We start from the raw sequence: 21827 nt of genomic DNA, 5'->3' as shown, positions 1-21827 counted from the left end.
TTGATTCCGTAGGAGAATCTTTATAAGTTTCATGTGATGGCAGAAGAAAATTATTATAAGTTAAATTTGATTCTATAAGAGAATTATTGTAAACTCCATGTGATGCCGTAAGTAAATCTTTTTAATTTTATTTTACCATAAGTTCCATTTGATTCCATAAGATAATAATTTTTAAATCCCATGTGATGCTGTAGGAGAACCTTTCATTTGAATGTGTTCCATATGATGCAGAAAATGGTTCTTGTTGAGAAGAGAGTTCTTTACTGAAGTGCTGCAAAAATCCATCGAAGACGCTCCATGTTTGCGAGTGTGGGAGGAATCCTGTGGCTTTGACTGGCTGAGATCTGGGTGCAAGTAAAAGCTAACCAGCTTACACCTCACATTATCACATTACTGTCTGAATGAAAGTCAATGGAGGCGATGTACAATGAATAAACTGCCATGACATTCGATTGGACAGAGCTATATTTGGAGTCTACAATGAAAAAATGACTGCTTTATAGGGGAACCAAATGTGACGGATGTGATTCATTTATGGCATTACAAACCAGTGGGTTTGGCTGGTTATCTTGAGCAGTTTGGCCCTGCTGACAGAGGTTGTGTTAACTGTCACTCACCAAATTGTAAAAACATTGACAGATCATTCAAAATGCTTTGTGTTGTTTTGACAGATATAAAATAAGTTGTCTGGTCTATTGCGTTGCGTGAAGAAAATTCAAGAAAATAAAATGTGAAAGTAGACTGAGGTGTAAGGATTTAAGAGGGGAAACAAGTGTTTTTCATATTTTACTGACAGGTAAAAGTACAGCATGATGGAAAATGTACAGCCCAGTCGATCAGAATGACAGAAGATGACTTTATATCAAAAGTGCCTTAGCATTGTGTTGAAATGGATATCATTTCATTATATTTTCTGAAGGACTCGTAAAAGGTTGAGCGGTTATATTTTCCAGTCTGCCGCTCTTGACGTCACAGCTCAGGATAGTTAAAGCTAACCAGCTTATGCCTTGCTTTACCCTTTTAAAGCTGTAATAATCTGGAAGTAGTCACAGTGTAGAGCTCAAAATGATTGTATTTGCCCCTTGAATGTGGTTTATTAGCAGTAGTTTGTGTGTTTTGTAGAAGGTCAGTCTCCAAACAGCCAGATGCCTAGTGTCCCTCCCCTCCTGTCTATCAGCTATGAAATCTCAGGTAAGATGTTTAATCCCTTAAAAGGAATATTTTGGGTATTTATTAGCTGAACGTAAACACCTATATTGCTTCGAAAACCAGCACTATTTTATTTTATTTTATTAACCCCTTAAAAGGAATATTTTGGGTATTTTTCATATATATATATATATATATATATGTGTGTGTGTGTATATGTATATGTATATGTAGACACACCAATATTGCTTCGAAAACCAGCACTATTATTTTATTTTATTTCATTTCATGCTTGTATTTATATTATATTTTTAGTATTATATTTTATATTATATTTAATTGTTACATTAATTTTACAAATTAGTATTTTTATTTTATTATTAAAATTTATGTTATATTTAGTTATGTTATATTGTATTATAATATAATATAACATGACGTGTTATAATATATTGTATTATAATATAATATAACATGATGTGTTATGTTATATATATATATATATATATATATATATATATATATTCTATCTATGAATTTTTGGTTATTTGATTTATTTGATTTTATATTTTATTATATTATTTAATTTCATTGAATTTCATACTTGTATTTATATTTTATTTTTATTATTATATTTTATATTATATTTAATTATTATATTAATTCTATGAATTTGTATTTATATTGTATTTTTATTATTCTATTTTATATTTAATTGTTTTATTTTATTTTATTTTTGTATCTGACATAATGGTCTGTGTTTGATCAAATCTCTTTGCCTAGAGCATGTTTACATATTTTGTTTGCTTAGTCTGTTGACTCTCTGTATTTTTGTAAGCGTTTGTGTCCATGGAGAGCTCATTACAAGGGTTCATACTGATGCAACCCTCTCTGCTTTAGTCAACATTGTCCTCCAGGCACCAGACAACTGACAGAGATTGATTGACAATGACAGTTATTCTGACATCTCCTTACTGTACGCCCTTCCTCAAAAGAATTGAATAAGCACTTTGTTTGAATAAAAAAACATATTTATTTTATTTTTCCTTTTAAACTAGACCCTTCTGCCTTTGAGTTTATGGGTTCTAAAATATGGAGCAATCTGAAGTTTTTTTTATTTTATTTTAATTTAATTTTAATATTTCATCTTAAACTTAAGTATTACATACTTCTTTCAAAAACATTAAAACTCAAAAACTTTCAAACCTCAAAGTTTTGACAGGTAGTGTATATTAACAAATAGCAGGGCCACCTTAGGTTTCTCATCTATTTTTAGACAGCTACCGAGTAGCAAATCATTCTCATGCTTGAAGCCAAGCCTGTCCGCCTGGGTTTGTCAAAGCAGGCACAGACCGCAAACTTTGATTAGACAGAAAGTTTGCGCAGAAGGTCTAGACCATCTGGCACGTAAACAAGGACAACCTGTGCTGTGTTATGTTAACGTAGATGATGGTGCATTACACTGAAATCTGTCTCTCCATTAATTTCGGGAACATGCGGCGCCAGAAGAGTTGAACTGTCATTCCCCCATGCCCATTTCCAGAGTTCAGTCATTATTTTTGTTGAAGGTCTGTGGTGCAGTCACAGTCTTCTTGTGCTTTTTAGTTGACATTCTGTGTGGAGAGCATTTTGTTTTGGAAATCTCTAGAGAGCAGAACTCACCACATATGAGCGTGGAGAGCTCCACGAGAAGAGTTTACCTCGCTTTGATCCGAACGCAGCAGTCATGTCACCTGTCACCCATCAAGCCGACAGGAAAATCCTGTGTTAAAACATTAATGCACCGTTTTTGTTTGTGTTTTCGAATTTGTGTTTTATAGTTCCTTGGAAAAAAGATCTGTTTCACACATATTCGGTCCAGACGGGATCTACGCATTTTCTACACTCATTTGAGGACTATTTTAGATTTATTATTTTTTTATTTGTTTAATCTTTTAAAATTATTTTTTAACATTTTTAAACTCTTTTTATTAGTAATTAGATTTTGTTTTATTTTATTTCATTTTATTCCATTAGGGTTAAAAATGTAATTTACAGATCTATTCTTCCCTATTAACATTTGAAGACTATTCCTCTGGGAGGATTATTTATTTATTTATTTATACTCCATCTTTTTAAAGGTTATGTAGGTTATGTGGTAGGTTTTTTAGTTGAACTCCTAAACTTTTTATTTTATTTTATTTTATTTTATTTTATTTTATTTTATTTTATTTTATTTTATTTTATTTTATTTTATTTATTTATTTATTTTATTTCAGGTGCATGGGATAAAAATGTAAATATGATACTTATAAATACCACCATACTTAATCTTGCTTTATCAGAAAATACTATCAACAGCCGGAGTAAAGATAAGTAGTGTATTTAAAATTGGCAGACATAAATGTAAATAAATGTGCAATAAAATCGGCACTTAAAGTGTATTTTGGATGTTTTCTTTCTACTAGATCTACTGAAACAACTATTTTGCCTTCATTTTATAAATGCAATTTTATAAACACATCATTTCTAATTAATTAAAAAATATTTATTTTAATTATTTTTATTTATTTCATTTTTAGCATTATTTTACATTGCATTATACATGCCATTATTTTAGATGTCATATTTTAGATGATTAATAACTAGGAAAATTATTAAATTAGTCCAAATTACTGCTGTCAAATCATTTAATCACATCCTAAATAAAAGTTTGTGTTTGAATAATGTATGTATGTATAGTGTGTATGCATTTTATATTTACAAGATGTATATTATATATAAATATAAAAATGAAATAATTAAAAAAAAAAAAAAAATATATATATATATATGTAATAATATATATATATATATATATAAATAAATAAATAAATTCCAAAAAAAAAAAAAATATATATATATATATATATATATGTATATATGTATATATGTATGTATGTATACACAAACTTTATTTTAGATACAGTTAATCGTGATTAATCGATTTGACAGCACTAGTCCAAATATTAATAAACGAACACATCGAGTTGTGGAAATAGATTCAAATTATACTGAAATCTGTGGATTCTGGTTTTCTCCTGTTTTTCATTTGCTGTGATGCAACAGGGAAACAAAATTATTCAGAGCGTGTTTAATGTTGCCATTTGTTGTTTCCTGCAGTTTCATAAACCCAATTGTTCATCATGTATTGTGCTCATGTGGGAGTCTTACTGCAGTGTTTTAATGCGTGTGTTTGCGTTATAGCATCACAACCCGTAGACATTCGCCTCTGCAAGGGAACGACTCCGAGTACCACGCAGCTGTGTCACATCCCGTGCCCTTTGGAGTGTGAAGTGTCCCCGTGGGGCGCCTGGGGGCCCTGCACCTTTGAGAATTGCGACGAACGGGTGGTGAAGAAAGGTAAACATGGCTGAAACTGATAATATATTCACTGAAAAGGAAGTGTCAAATACTGAGACACAATATTTTACTGAGGCACAGAGCTGTTTTACAGTCAAAATAAAATATTTCCTTTTGATTTAACTAATATTTTAAATAATTTGCCCAAGATGCTGCCTTACGGCATATCAGCAGAAATCAGATTTTAAACATGTCTTAATATTTATTTTCTGTACATTGATTTTATTATATTTTATTAAAAAAAAGCACATAAACCAATAACTATTGAAGTTCAAATTTACTAAACTTTGCCTCTATATTTAAATGTAACTAAATGGCCAATTTTTAATGCCATTTTTACATTGCAATATTATTTTTATGGCATTTACCCCGATAATTTTATACATTTTCAAATGTATTATATATATTTACTCATATATGCATAACAAAAATGCTATATTAAAAGTTTTTGTTTTTTAATTTTTTTAATGTAAAAGTAATAGAAGAATTAAATTGTTATTATTAAATTATTTACAATTAAATTATATATCAAACTATAATTATATATTTTTATTTTTTATGTATTACTGTTTTGGACATCACTTTTTTTTGCTTCAATAATAAAAAATAATGTACAAAAACATACTAAAAATTTTTTATTAAATTTTTGTAAATGATTAAGGTCCTAAAATTAGATTAGATATTTTTACTATGTAATATCTACATAATTATTACTATATAACATCTATAAATACAATACAATTTTTCTTTGTTTTTTCACTGTTTTTTTTTCCATTCAATTGTTTTATTTTTTAATTACCTTGTTTATTATTTTACTTAATTTTTACAATTATTTTATATTTGATTATATATGTCATTATTTTATACATCACATTTTAGATTATTGATAACTGGAAACATTATCAAATTAGTGCAAATATTAATTAACAAACACAATTAATAAAGTCATAATGTACAAAAAGATCCTAAAATAGGTTTGATGTTTTTTTTTCTTAAATGAAAAACAATTTATTTTATGGCTTTACAATTGTCTATATTCAAAAGCTCATAATGTACAAAAGGTCCTAAAATTAGAGTAGTTGTTTAATAAAAAAACAATTTCTTTTATTGGTTTATAATTGCTTAATTGTAATGAAAAGACGTCATAATGCACAAAAAGTTCTAAAAATGTTTTATTTTATTTTATTTTATTACTGAAAACAATTTCTTTGCTTTCCTTTTGGACTGAAATGTGAATTGGACATGTTCTTGAGAGTTTTGTAAGATCCACCCTAAAAAAAATCGATTCAACGAAAGGTCACACATCCACCACAAATCACCTCAGGACAAGTTGGTTAAAAGTAATTGGGTAAAATGTCATTAGAAGTGACATTAGATGTCACTTAGTTTGATATTTTGTCCTAATCCAGTGACATTTTTAACTGTGACTTACAGAAGTGTTCACTGTATGTATGGACCTACCTAATAGACCTTTTCTGTCATGTTTATTTGCAGGTTTCAAGTTCAGACGACGTACAATCACTAATTACCCCACAGGTGGTGAGGGGAACTGTCCTCATCTGGTGGAGGCCATCCCGTGTGATGATCCCAGCTGTTTTAGCTGGCAGCTGGTCAAGCTAGAGGAGTGTATCCCAGATGAAGAGATGGACTGCGGAGAGGGAACGCAGGCTCCACAGGTCCGCTGCGTCAACAGTGAAGGTATTAAATGTTGCTGCATTTAGCAAATGTCATGTTTACAAAAAATCTTATTTTAGTAACAGCACAGTTTTTTGACCGTAAAAATGCTACAGTAAAAACCAGTTGGTTAGCAGTAAGTTCCCTCACTATATATGGTCAACTGCAATAGATCTAATAGGACAATTCATGTCATTTTATGGTAAAGTACTGCTAAATGCACAGCTTTTAAAAAAGTCATTTTATAGTTAACAGCGAAAAATGTAAACTGATATTTCCAGAATTGCCTGTGTGACACGTCACATTTTATGTGTATTTTATCTAAGTTTTTTTTTTTCCTTTTTTTGGTTTTTGTTCTCTGCTATGTATATTAGTAAAAGCTATATTATATTATATGTTAGGGTTATATTATATTATATTATATATTTATTTTAATCATATTTGTTATTTAATTTTTCATTTTTTATTTTAATCCAATTTTTACTTTATTCTAATTATTATTTATTTTAATCTTTTTTTTTTACTGTAAATTTAAGCCCAATCTGTAAAATGTAAAATTTTTGCTGTTATGTTGTTTATACACATGCCATTTTTTAACCATAACTTTTACTGTTTTTTGTTTTTTTCAAAGATTATTTGCCTAAATAACTTACAAATATTAATATAGGGTATCTATTACGTGTTTATTTGGATGAAATGTTACATTTTATGTTTTTTTTTTTCATTTAAATAATTGTTTTTAGGTTTTTTGTTATCTGTTATCTTTTTTTTATTTTTTATATTATATTATATTCTTTATTTTAATCATATTTTTTTTACTTAACCTCATTTTTATTTTATGTTCTATTTCTTATTTTCAATTTAATTCAACACAATTGATAAATTGATTTATTTATTTGGATCCAATTTTTACTTCATTCTAATTTTACAGCTGACTTTTTTTTTACAGTAAATTATATTAAATATTTTAAAAAATATTAAATATTTATTAAATTAATTAAAATGTTATCTGTTATGTACATTAATACAATTTATTTATTTATTATTTCTTTTTTTATTTTAACCTCACTTTTATTCTGTTTCTTATTTTCAAAACAATGCAATACACTTTACTGATTTATTTATTTTAATCCAATTTTTACTTCTTTTATTCTAATTGTTATTTATTTTAATCATTTTAATTTATTTACATTTTACTTTAAATTTAAGCCCAACTGTAAAATGTAAAATGTTGTTGCTATATTTTTTGCCATAATTTATTTTATTTTGTTTATTTTTTTAGAAAGATAATTTTCCAAACAACTTAATTCGTGAGTTACAAATATAAATGTTGATTCCGACTGGGACCTCTGCATTGATGTTGTTAATGCGTGCAATATGAATCATGTTTAATTTAAACTGGATTACAATCACGTACATCTATGAAATTGTCAAACCTCCTCAGGGAAAACTAGTCCAGTCTGAATAGGGCTTAAAAAAACTGCAACTGGTGCATGCGGTCTCTTTCCAAAAATGCAAAAATAATCTCTTGCGTGAAGCTTGCCAGATGATTATACCGCAAAAGCAGGCCAGTCGATTCTCACTTGTGTTCTGGCGGCTTCTGTGGCGGATGTCTTTAAAAAGCAGGATTGATTTCGAATCCGGTAATTAGCCTCTGGGAATTCAGACTCTCCTGGCGGAGGGCAGCCATATCTCGTCTCTCAGCTGGTGTGTCCGGAACGTTTCCCTTCTCAGCTGGATCTCTTTACAGGGTTAATGCTGCAGAGAGCAGAGGAGTGTAAACATGCTGCTAATGGTGATCGTGTCCTCCTACAGCTCAGCTACTCAATAAAGACAATCTCAGCCATGCCTGGAGAGACACTTGTTTATTTGACCGGCTAAAGACTTGCTCTTGCTCATAAATCGTCCTTTTCAGCAGCATGTTGACAAGTTGCCTTTCTGTCTCTGTCTATTTAGGAATATTCAATGGCATTCAAAAGTTGGGTACGATTTTTAAAATATTTTTGAAAGAAATTTCTCATGCTCATATAATCTATAATCTGCTATCGACGGCTCAAGCGTGGTTACTGGGTCTAAAATGACGTTTTAGAATTAGCAACGGAGGCGATGGATGAGATGCGTAAGAAATTAGTCCTATTTACAATAGCGTTTTAAAGGGATAGTTCACCCAAAAATGAAAATTTTACGTTTATCTGCTTACCCCCAGGCCATCCAAGATGTAGATGACTTTGTTTCTTCAGTAGAACACAAACGAAGAATTTTAACTCAACCTGTTGCAGTCTGTCAGTATAATGACAGTCAATGGCTACCAAATCTTCGTTGGTAAATAAAACATACACAAACAAAACCAAATTAATTAATTTAACCAAATTAAGACACGAAACGATCGGTTTGTGCGAGAAACTGAACAGTATTTATATCATTTTTTTACCTCTGATTCATGTCCTACTATCCTGAGCGCTTACACAGCATCTGGCGCGTGACGCGATCTGCGCTTATTCGTCACTCATCGTTTACATTTTGCACAGAGATCGCTTCCGGCGCTTGTGTATACTACGCCAGAGCGCGCACACAAATTTTCATTTTTGGGTGAACTATCCCTTTAAGGACAAAAACCGGTCGAATGCCTTGAAATGTATCACCTGATCGATGACTTGAGGTGTGGTATTCAATCGTTGTCAGTTATTTCTTACTGAAAGTAACTGTTTTCTGTTTGAACGTATTGTAATATGTAATGTTATTCCTGTGATCAAAGCTGATTTTTCAGCATCATTACTCCACCCTTCAGAAATTATTTAGAAATCAATCTAATATGCTGATTTGGAGCTCATTTTTTATTATGATCACAGCTGTGCTGTTTAATATTTTTGTAGAAACTACAATAAACTTTTTTTTTAAGATTATTTGATGTATTGAATGTTCAGGGGAACAGTGTTTATTTGAAATAGAAATCTTTTGTAACATTATAAATGTTTTTACTGTCACGTTTGATCAATCTCCTTGCTGAATAAAAGTATTATTTCTTTTCAAAAACAAAAATCTTACCGACCCCCAACTTATAAATGGTAGTCTATTTCTAAAAGTAGTCACAAAATGTCTTCAAAAGTATGCTTTTGTTCTGCGGAAAGATGTTTGGTTTGAAAATGTATTATCTTATGTCATAAAAAATTTATATACTTTTAACCACAAATACTTGTCTTGCACAAGCTCTGCGTTGGAGAGGTCACACATGGTTAGTTCTTTGTCTGTGTACTTCGTTTTTAAGAAGTAGGGTAGGGCGAAAGACTCTCATTTTCTCCTACAACTTCAACATTGTTCAACATTGTTATTTGACCTTTTTTGTAAATGGTATCTGGCTTTTTTTGCATGATGAGTGAGTAAAAAAAAGTAAATTATAAGGAAATTTTATCCTGGAAGTGAAGTAATCCTTTAAAGGTGAAGTCTGTACATAAAATAATGACTGTTTTCAGACAGGTCTCCCACTATCTGCCATTGGCTGAGTAAACAGACAAAAAGCAAGTGTTGCTGTCTGTGTCAGGATGCTAAAACAAACAGAGCAATGTTTTGACAGACACAGGGTCACAGCGTTCTGACAGCCTTCTGACACATCTGGCGACTTGTCACCCCTGTTTCTCAAGTCTAAAACACCTTGTTAGTCCTGCTAAATACCCCATGTTCTTTAAGTTGACAACTTCGTGCATTATTTTTGTGCAGTTGATCTAGGAAAACTCATAAATGTGGGAAAAAATAATGTTTGATTGTGAGTTTTCATATGTAAAAATGCATGAGATCTCAAAGAAAACATTTGTGACCCTGGACCACAAAACCAGTCATAAGCATAAACAATACATTGTATGGGTCAAAATGATCTAATTTTCTTTTATGCCAAAAATCATTAGGATGTTAAGTAAAGATCATGTTCCATGAAGATATTTTGTAAATTTCCTACCGTAAATATATCAAAACTTAATTAATGATTAGTAATATGCAATGCTAAGAACTTCATTTGGACAACTTCAAAGATGATTTTCTCAATAATTTTATTTTTTTGCATCCTCAGATTCCAGATTTTCAAATGGTTGTATCTCGGCCAAATATTATTTCCTATCCTAACAAACCATAGATCAATGGAAAGCTTATTTATTCAGCTTTCAGATGATGTGTAAATCTTAATTAAAAAAAAAATGACCTTTATGACTGGTTTTGTGGCCCAGGGTCACATTTCTCAATTTTCTCTGCCCAAGAACCATCTGACTAATATGAGCAATCACAGTTTCCCTTTGTTTTTTAAGAGCGGGTTTATCTGCAATAGCTGATATAGACATAACTCAAACTATTCAGTATCCTTAAAATATTCATTGTTTTTAACTTGGAAAATATAGGCTAATCCATTAAAGGGATAATTCACCCAAAAATTAAAATTACCCCATGACTTACTCATCCTCAAGCCATCCTAAATGTATATGACTTTGTTCTTTCAGACAAATACAATTGGAGTTACATTAAAAAATGTCCTGGCTCTTCCAAGCTTTATAATAGCAGTGAATGGGTGTTGAGATTTTGAAAATAAAGTGCATCCATCCATCATAAAAAGTGCTCGACACGACTCCAGGGGGCTTTTTTGAAGTGAATCGATGCATTTGTATAAGAATAATATCCATATTTAAACCTTAATAAACTATAATCTCTAACTTTTGCTAACTGTCGTATGTATAAAAAATAATTTAAAGTTTTAAATATGGATATTTTTCTTCCACAAACGCATCTATTCACTTCAGAATGCATTCATTAACTGCTTTGAGCCATGTGGAGCACTTTTTATGATGGATGAATGCACTTTATTGGACTTCAAAATTTCAAAACACCCATTCGCTGCCATTATAATGCTTGGAAAAGCCAGGACATTTTTGTAATAATTCTTCCTCTATAGTGCTCATTTTAGCAACCCGGTAGCTTGCAAACCCTAAAGAAATGCTGGTTAAAGGAGCTTGTTTTTCTATCTGACTTGTCTAAAAATATCTGAGATCCATAATGGAAGATTGAAGTTAATAACAGTGGATGCTTCCAGATGAAATTTAGTGGAATTTCTCACAATTTTGCCACATTAAGATTCCAGCAAATGCTGGAGATTCTGAAAAAGATAAACCATCACAAGGAAACATCTGCTGTTTTCAAGAAATCCCTCTGTCACGTGACCACTGTCATTCAGAATCTGCTGGGTGGCCGCGTGATATGACGTTTGTGAAATAATAATAACGCGCAATAATGTTCTCTAGCATCTGCCGCGTGAGCAATCGAACGCCCCCCCCCGTCTCGCCATAACCTGCCTCTCTGTACTCGCACGCTGTGGCAGATTGATTCCATCACGCACTGATTAAAATTGATCTGCTAGTTGTTTTTTACAGCCAGACTTGGCATCTGCTTCACTCCAACCGTCTCACCGAGTGACGCGTACAATATTGCTTCACAAATGGCCACGGTTCTGACACAGATCGATGTAAATATTGTATCGCTGTCTGCTACAAGGAAAACTTGGAGTGTCCCTGCTTTGATGGAAATATTTATTGGGTGTTTGTGGCTCTATGCTCAAGCAGAGAGCTTTTTTTTTCTCCCCAGCGTGTCACTGAGCTAAAGCCAAAACCGAGCTGATACTCATCAGATTTGGCTCAAAGTAAAAGATATGATAAAAACCCTTGAGAGGGGCTGTGCGTGGTAAAGAACGCTGCCAAACACAGACACGCTGAAAACAATTGCACATGTTTTGCTTTTGCCTGTCCTTCAGAACCATCTGTATGATTGCTTTCTACTGTTTTTAGGATGGCACCGTTTCAAAACAGGACATTGGAGTTTGAAATGCATTAAAAGCTTGTCTGGGTGAATCATATTTCGCATAAAGAAAATGTTGCCTAATTTTAGGTCCATTAACATAATTTGCATCGTGACGTTTATTTTTATGACAGTTAAGAACATTTTACGCCATAAATTTCATTACTATAATGCATCTGAATGTTTTTTGTGTAGCTCCCTTAATTCTCAATAGTGATTTTTATTGCTTTTTTTTTTTGGACAATAATATGTGCATAAATGTATGTATATAGTGTATTATTTTATTATTAATTAATGTTCACTTTAATGTTGTAATGTTTCAATATTTTATTTATTAAATCAGTTCAATTTAATGTTTATAATTTCAATATTTTATATTTTTAATCATCAAAAATAAAAGGCAATACAACAAATACAACCTTGGTGTATGAATCAATAAGAATTAAGTGATTTTTTTTATTTTTTATTTTTTTGCATTAAAGAGGTTTTATTGCATTACAGTATTTTTGCAAGAATTATGGGAGAAAGATGCACCTAATTGTTATGGAATTAATGCATGAAAAAAAAAAATAGGCTTGATTGTCTTGCTTTTTTGCTTCTTTTGATTTTTGGCATGAATTATGACCCAGACATGTGGTTATGTCAGCTTCACCCATCTGCTTTACAGTGCAGTATATAACCTACATGTGAGGTCAAATACACTTACACCAATTGTTACTGTTACATAAATGATGAATTTGTAAGTGGATGTTGGTCAAGACCCCCTGGAGTACTGTTCTAAGAATTTTAAGTACTGTTTAAGAATTTAGCTCAAATACCTTCACAATTCTGAATATTGTCATCAGTTCATACTACAGATGCATCAACGTATCTGTTTTATAGCATGTGCAGTAAAAATAATCATGCGAATGGTGCTCAATGAATTTGAAAAACTTTGTAATCCCATATGTTGTTTGCTTCAGGTACCGAGGTGGAGAAGGAGATGTGTGTGGATGAGGTCTACCCTTCATCTGTGCCCTGTGTGGTTCCCTGTCCTAAAGATTGCGCTCTCAGTCTCTGGACCGAATGGTCCAGCTGCTCCCAGACCTGCTCCAGCAAAACCGCCGAGGGCAAGCAGATGAGAACAAGAGCCGTACTGGCTTACAATGCAGGAGAAGGTACAGAATAAACTCAGAAAGCAAAACACATTGCTAAACTCACACAATACTAGACAATAAAAATAGATACACATTTTGGGTAAAAATATATTATAGTACATATGATAACATACCGTATAACATACCGTAATATACCGTATACAGTTGAGGTCACAAGTTTACATACACCTTGCAGAATCTGCAAAATGTTAATTATTTTACCAAAATAAGAGGGATCATACAAAATGTGTTATTTTTTATTTAATACTGACCTGAATAAGATATTTCACATAAACAATGTTTACACATAGTCCACGAGAGAAAACAACAGTTGAATTTATAAAAATGACCATGTTCAGGAGTTTACAAACACTTGATTCTTAATACTGTGTTGTTACCTGAATGATCCATAGCTGTGTTTATTTGTTTAGTGATAGTTGTTCATGAGTCCCTTCTTTGTCCTGAACAGTTAAAACGATGCATTAAGAGCCAGTGAAAACTTTTGGAATTTGAAGATCAGGGTAAATTTTACTTATTTTTTTCTCTGGGAAACATGTAAGTATCTTCCGTAGGTTCTGAAGGGTAGTACTAAATGAAAAAAAATATGCTGTTTAGGCAAAATAAGAAACATTTACACATCTTCATTCTGTTCAAAAGATTACACCCCTGGCTCTTAATGCAGTGTTTTTTTTTCTTCTGGAGCATCAGTAAGCATTTGAACCTAGTTGCATATGAGTCCCTCAGTGTGAAAAGATGGATCTCAAAATCATTGCACATTGTTGGAAAGGGTTCAAGTAAACAAAAATGCTGAAAAACCAAAGAATTTGTTGAACCTGAAAGATTTTACTGAAGAACAGCGGGCAGTTTAACTGTTTAGGACAAACAAGGGACTCATGAACAACTATCACTAAACAAAAAAACACAGTTGTGGATTATTCAGGTAACACAGTATTAAGAATCAAGCATATGTAAACTTTCAAACAGGGTCATTTTTTATAAATTCAACTATTATTTTCTCTTGTGGACTATATGTAAATGTCTTTAATGTAAAATATCTTATTCAGGTCAGTACCAAATTAAAAAATAACATGCATTTTGTATGATCCCTCTTATTTTGGTAAAATAATTAACATTTTGCAGATTCTGCAAGGTGTATGTAAAGTTTTGACCCCGTCTGTATATATATTGAGTTGTGATTAAAGCTCTAGCATCATTTACTTGCAGATGCCACGTGCTGTGATATTTTGTATCTAATACAATGACCTTCATACATTTCTAATTACTTGTTGGAGCCGCTGTTACAAGCTGACATGCAAAAACCTTGCAATTTTCTGTGGTCTGTAGTGCATAAGATTAGCCTAAAAAAGCTGACAGGAAACTGTCAAGGAAAGACTCTCGTTCCACAAGGGTGGAATTTCTCAACCTAAAACTGTCTGAGATTCTGATGGATGACACAAGCGCTGTGACATCACTGACAGTCAGTGTTCCGAGACTCTTAAATCCACTTTATCTGTTCCAGCAAGGCTTAAATGTCAGTTTACATGAGTGGGGCTACTGAGCGTTCCAGTCAAAGTGAAACACAGTTCACAGACAATTTTAATCTGATGTAATTCAGAGTAAAGTTCAGTAAATGTGATTATTATCTATTAGGAGTTAAAGGAATTGTTTAAAGTGTGTTTTACATGCCAGAATAGAAGGAAAGGGTTTAAAAATAAGGGTCTGAATAAAATTCTATCATCATGAAAAAATCATGTTATAAAGGTATCATGAAAATCTGACTTTTCCGTATTTAAATGCTATAATTGGGTCCCCGATGCATCTACCAACCCATAAAATGTGAAAAAGGATAACCCAGTAACTTTGTTTTGGTAAGCCTTTTTCTGCAAGCTTGTAAAAAAACAAGCCGCTCAGCTTTTCCTCCTCTTGTAACATAGGAAGGGGATTTTATTCAAGCAAAACATACTAACTGTTCTGTCTTTGGCTGCACAGATGAGTGCAGAACACTATTTAGAGTCCCAGCGTCAAAGGAGACGAGAGCAGTGCATTTATTGATTTATTTACTGCATATTATGCTGCTGCCACACAGATTTAATATAAACATGAGATTTCCCTCCCAGCTGTTTACCTTCACAAACACAGCCGACTGTTTTTATAACTCATCTGTGTTTTTAACATAAACTTGTGTGTACGAGGTGTAAAGGCACAGCCCTATTCTGGAAAAAGGGCGGGGATCAGCAGCTCATTTGCATTTAAAGAGACATGCACAAAAACAGCATGTTTCTGCTTCCACTCAAAATTGGCATTTTCAAAATGATATAATAAATTATCTGTGGGGTATTTTGAGCTAAAACTTCACATACATATTCTGGGGATACCTGAGACTTACATTTCATATTGTATATAACACATTAATAACACATTGCATGACATAAAAAGCACATTGCATGACAAAGTCAGAAATTTTTTTTTTTTTTTTAATTTAACAGTTCGCTGAACTTAAATATATTTAAAGTTTACATATGTGGTTTTGACCATCATATTTGATGCATTAGGCTTTTATGACTCATGGAGTATGAAATAGGTATAAATATTAGCAAAATATGCAGTTTGCTGATATTTAAAGGGCCAAAAAGTAAAATGAAAGTCTGGTGTCTTGTAGTTTAAATCAATGAGATTTATATAACAGTATAACAATTCATAAAAATATCATTTGTCACTCTATATCTCCTAATATGGCTTAATAAGATAATATATTTAAATGCTTAGATCAAATCTCTGTAGTTTCAAAACATATAATGCAAAACAATACCATGATGACTGAAAAATGAACAAATAAACATACCTCAAAAACCTGATGTATCATATTTGATAATAAAAATAAATAAATAAATGTATCATTAATCAAGTAAACCCGAGTTGCTTCAGTCCAGTAAGTGTACATCTTGAAATGTAACCAGCAGGGCTGTCAAATGATAAATCGCGATAGATCACATACAAAATAAAAGTTTGAGTTTGCCTAATATATGTGTGTGTACTGTGTGTAATTATAATGCATATGTAAATACACACAAATTAGTATATATTTAAGATAAATATGTTATTTATGTACAAAACTTATCTAAAAAATATAATAAATACATATACTTGTAAATATTTCTTAAATATATACATGAATGTGTATATATACAGTACACACATATATTAGACAAACTCAAACTTTTATTTTGTATGTGATTAATCATGATTAAACGTTTGACAGCCCTTTACCAACAATATAACATTTATTCTTACGTTTACCTTTTAAAAATCAGTTAAGATTTCACAGCAAGAAGATACATAAACCTCATGCTGAGGTTTTTACAAAGATGTTTAAAAAAAGCTATCATTTAGATAGCAGAAGCATTTATTAGATTGTGTACAAGTTTTTGATCAAGTTGATAATTGATGCCTTAAAGTGCTCCTATTATGCCATTTTAAATGACCTTTCATGCAGTGTGTCATGTAGCTGTATGTGAACATAAACTATCTGCAAAGTTGTGAAGCCGACAGTGCCCGATAAATAAAGTTATTGTCTATCAAAAAAAGAGTCAGCTTACAATCGCCTGAACGAGTCATCAGGAATTCAAATCGTATTCTGTTACGACCATACGTCACAAAGTACCACATTTGCATAATGTCCACCCACGTTCTATGTCGCAAACAACTTGCCCGCCCACAAACACAGTAAAATTTCCATGTGGTTTACGTCATGTCGAGAAGGCGCTGTATCTTACATTGTGAGTAAATTTGTTTTATATTCACTTTCAAAAGATGAATCTACAAAGATTGTATTTTCTAGCAATCGTTCAGAATACGTAGTTTTGTATGTTATGTTGTGTATCAACCCTGCACATGTCTTGCTAACCGGCTAACTCACGCTTCTGTAGTTCTGTTGTTCAGCTGTGGGCCCACTGTAGTCTAAAAATGTGTAATTGATGCAGCTTGACTGTCTTGTCTGTCTCATTAGTTGGAGTAATGATAAAGGATGATAAAACGCTGCGCTATGAAACCCATTCATTTTAATTGCTTGCGCCGCAAGAGGACAGCTTGTTTCTGTTTCTTGTTTCTGCAAGCCACGCACGCCGCGCTCAAAGTTCAAATTATTTGCACTTTTGCCGCTGTGCTCTGAAGGGCTGCACTAAAAACCCAGTGGCCAGTGCAGCGCTTTCCGCATTCGTTGTGAAAGCCACTTAATGCATTATGCATATTGAAGTTTACAACATAGAGGTGTGCCCGGTTTGCTTACATAAGCAACTTGCGAACATTTTCCATGGTAGTCCGTACTAACTTGTCGATCAGGCACTTCAACCGTTTCATCGTCAGACTCCAGCTCGAATTGGTAAGGTAAAATGGATGCCATTTTGTATATGTATTGACAAGTCCCCAGGGCTGTCATTCAGTTATGGCAATAGGCGTTTTGTTTTCAAACACGTTTCGAGAGACTGATTTGCACGAGTCGTTTACAAATCATTTAGAAATGAAGTAAAAATAAATCTATTTTTGGAGAAAACAATATTAGCAACCTTTAAAATGACATAATAGGAGCACTTTAACAATGTGTGTATCAAATACAAGTTAATAATGGCTATACATTTTCTCAGTTATGTGTCATATACTCCTCAGAGAAGTTTATATTCAGTAATTGATGTGCTTTCTCCACAGTGACGTCAATGGTAGTGGCATGGATTACTGTTATGGAGGGTAACACGTCAAAACACCTCATGTTTTTATGGCCTGTAGAGTAGTTTTCCTGTAGAAGTCCTCTTAGATTTGTTTGGATGGTTTGAAGTAGCCGCTAAGTCTTGTTTTTTCTTACTGTTGGTTCTTTTATCGTTACTCAAAATGTGTAAATGTTAAAACATTAACTCAGTACTAGTCGAGCACTTCCTGAAATATTTATTAGAGAGGCAGTGGTACCTCTCTAAAGTTAAATACGAAGTTGTTCATAATTTTTGCTTTATCTCAAGGTCTTACAAGGGTCCCAAAGTTTCCTGAGCTCTATGGTACAGTTGAATTTCTTTTCATCTCTTGTGTGCAGTTTGTAGATTTAGATGTGCAATAAATAGCTGTGTTTGAGTATGTATAGGGTTAGAAAGTGTTGATGGATTCTTTTATTCTTAGTCTTGTTTTCACAAGTTTAATGTTGCGTCCGCAACGAATATAAATGAAGAAAGTGAGATCTTTCACTTGAATGCATTTGCTTTAAGCATCATTTTCCACTAAAGTAACTGGCTTTTTTGAGCAATGCCTTTTGGGAGGCGGATAGATTTATGTGACGATGAGTTAATGCACCATGCTTTCTGTGCAAGACATCTGCTCAACGTGTGATGTAAGATGCCAAATACAGCCGTTCATTCGGTGGGATTTTATACATTATGCATGACCTTGTGAGTTTGTTTGTGAACTAGTCAGCAGAATGATGAAATTCATACTGTAAACAAGGAAAATTTTGAGTCTTCTGGGTCTCTTATGAAACTGATGTTGCACATTGCAAAAAAGCCAGAAACGTATTTGTATGGAAGTATGTGACCATAAACACTTATTGCTGTGCAAACGTACAGTATAAGCACACTGTCAGAGAGCATTCAGAATGAAGTTTATCATGCAGTGCATGCATTGCTTTCTCTGTGTTGCAGCACTGTTCAGTGTTCAGTGTTGACTCAGTGCTGAGTCACTATTGCAGACATGAGTGTAAACTGATTTCTTCTCATGGTGGAGCAATAGATTAATCTGAAGTTTAGTTGAAATACATTTATCTAGCTACTTGCATAACATCTTATCCTATTTAATGGCCCAGACATTTTTAAGCAGTGATGTGAGGTGGACACACCTTTTTTGTTTTTTTTTGTTTTTTTGTTTTTTTATACAAGTCGTTCTTAATATAGTATTTAATTATTATTTTATAACTATTTTAAGAACTATTTTTATTTTACATAATATTTACATTATCTAACAATTTTAAGATTAGGATAAATATCAACTTAATTATTGTGCACAGTATTGTCAGTATTGGCCAGTTTAATGTGCTTTTTTTTGGAAGAATGTTGATTACAAAAAAAAAAATATTGTTATGCCTCCAAATATTATTGAAACAAATAAAATCACAGAAAATTCCCCAGAAATCCCCAGAAAAAAAAAAAAATAAATTATTTTATACAAGCCGTTCTTAATATACTATTTGATCATTATATTATTTAAATAGTAATTCAGTAATTAAATCAAATTAAATAAGTTTAATTTTAATAAGTTTAATAAGTTTAATAAGTTTAATTTGCAGTTTAAATATAAACTGCTTTTTAAAGTTGATTATTCAAGTGCTCGAAATGCTTTAGTAATAGTTTATTTATTTTCATTTTACATAATATTTAAATATATTTAGCAATTTCAAGATTAGGATAAATATCAACTTTATTATTGTGCACAGTGTTGTTAGTACTGTCCAGTTTAATGTGCTTTTATATGGAAGATAGAAAAAAATGCAGTTATTATGCCTCCAAATATTGTAGAAACAAATAAAGTCACTATTTTTTTTTTTCCTTTAACATTTAATTTATTTAACAGTTTTAATATTAGGAAACATCAACTTTATTATTGTGCACAGTATTGTCAGTATTGGTCAGTTCAATGTGCTTTTATTTGGAAGAATGTTAATTACAAAAAAATGTAATTATTATGCCTACAAATATTATTAAAACAAATAAAATCACAGAAAATCCCCAGAAATCAAAATAATGGTTATTTTTATTTTATTATTATACAAGTCATTCTTAATATAGTATTTAATTTTAATATTATGTAATTAATATTTTAGTAATTAAATCTAATTTTAAATATAAAGTGCTTTTTATAGCTGATTATTCATGTGTTCGAAATGCTTTAGTATTGTTTTTTTGTGTTTTTTTTAACATAATATTTACATTTATTTAACAATTTTAAGATCAGAATAAATATCAACTTAATTATTGTGCACAGTATTGTTAGTATTTGCCAGTTTAATGTGCTTTTTTGTGGAAAAATGTTAAATACAGAAAAGAAATTTAATTGTTATGCTTTCAAATATTATAGAAATAAATAAAATCACAGAAAATCCAGCAAAACCTCTATATAAAAATTGTATTTTATTTTATACAAGTCGATCGTAATATAGTATTTAATTAATAATATTATGCAAATAATAATAATAATAATAATAATGCTCGAAATGTTTTAGTAATAATGTTGTTGTTTTTTTGTTGTTTAAAATGTTGATCAAATTTTAAGAATAGGATGAATATCAACTAAATTATTGTGAACAGTGTTGTCAGTATTGACCAGTTTAATGCGCTTTCATTTGGAAGAATTTTAATTACAGTGAAAAATATATATATATATGTTATGCTATCAAAGTGCAACCAGTATTATTAATATTCTTTTTTATATAAATATACTATCTATTAAAACCATGTCACACTTGCACACTCAGAATAATGCATCATATTTTCAAGCATGTTTTTATGTGCGTATCTGTTACATGTGTGCATGCTTTGTTTCCGGCTTAAACCCTGATCATGAGCTGTCATTTCAGGAAATCAATTCATTAGAAACACCCACAGAAATAAAGCAGTGAACGTGCTTTCTTTGATTGCAGAACATCTTCTGAAAAGCTCAATGTCAAGATTTTGTGGAGGCGTTCGTAACGCTGCACACTTAAGCTTCATAGACACATAGCCGTGTTCCAGTGGGAAGATGGCAAATTTGGCTTTTCACACTTCACTTTGTTCATTCTTAACCCTTGGTTTTTGTTCAGTGTTATGCACTCTTCTTTACCCTGGGTTAGTAATTAATGATAGCAGTCGACAAGGTTTCACACTGTACATTTGTAAACCCTGGCTTGCTTTCTTATTTGCATATTGATGACTTTAATAACATTGATTTAGGAGTTTACTTCAGACGCTGAACAGTTTTACTCACTGCGGCTATGCAAAGTGCATGAATGTTTTATGAGCTAAGCTCTGAGGCAGTTTATGATTGGTTGTCTGTTGCTAAACTGCATTGTTTCCATACTGTATATGGGTAACGCTTCATTTAATGCAATTCCTCTGTTCTCTTTTTTTTTTTCTTTTACAGAAAAATCCTTTTATTAAAAGCATGTATTCTAGTTTAAAAAACATAGATCATTACAGTAGCTTTAAAGTTAGTTTTATTGACTTAAATTCATTTTTACTGCTTTTGAAAGGTTAAATTTGCCAGAAGATCTCTATAATCTGTTTTTTCATCTCTTCATCTGTTTTTAAACTTTTTCTGTAACCTTATATAAGAAAATATCTACTTTACTTTTATGTACTTCAAATATATACTGTACTTTTAATTAGATTTACTCACCTTTACCATCCACCTTTTTCCAACAATGTTTATGTTGGGTTATGATGAAAATGAGACTGACAGTAAACCTCATCTCTGCCATATAATTATTTGCAGCCTTTTATGTGTTTTTCAAAACAGCTTTGAGACAGCTCTGAAACACTGTTTATAGCAATTTGCTGTTAGAAAGATTAAAGCTTATCTAATGGAATTTTCTTCTAAACTTTAGAAATGTCATTACAATTACAGAGACTTACACATGATACCAGTGTTATTTTAGTA

The 21827-nt window shown here is 31.6% G+C and overlaps 1 protein-coding gene across 1 annotated transcript in view; it reads left to right on the top strand.

The window, feature by feature from the left end:
• Positions 1-21827, top strand: part of LOC127178634 (thrombospondin type-1 domain-containing protein 7A) — a 157318-nt gene that overhangs the window by 74114 nt on the left and 61377 nt on the right. The window contains exons 5-7 of the mRNA XM_051131612.1: positions 4375-4530; positions 6025-6228; positions 12993-13187. Of these exons, the coding sequence (XP_050987569.1) occupies positions 4375-4530; positions 6025-6228; positions 12993-13187 (555 nt within the window). The remainder of the gene's footprint in view (positions 1-4374; positions 4531-6024; positions 6229-12992; positions 13188-21827) is intronic.

The sequence above is a fragment of the Labeo rohita genome, chromosome 16 (assembly GCF_022985175.1).
Source record: "Labeo rohita strain BAU-BD-2019 chromosome 16, IGBB_LRoh.1.0, whole genome shotgun sequence".
In the NCBI taxonomy this organism is placed as follows: Eukaryota; Metazoa; Chordata; class Actinopteri; order Cypriniformes; family Cyprinidae; genus Labeo; species Labeo rohita.
Note: the sequence above shows the minus strand (reverse complement) of the source record. Positions and strands in the feature narration are given on the sequence as shown.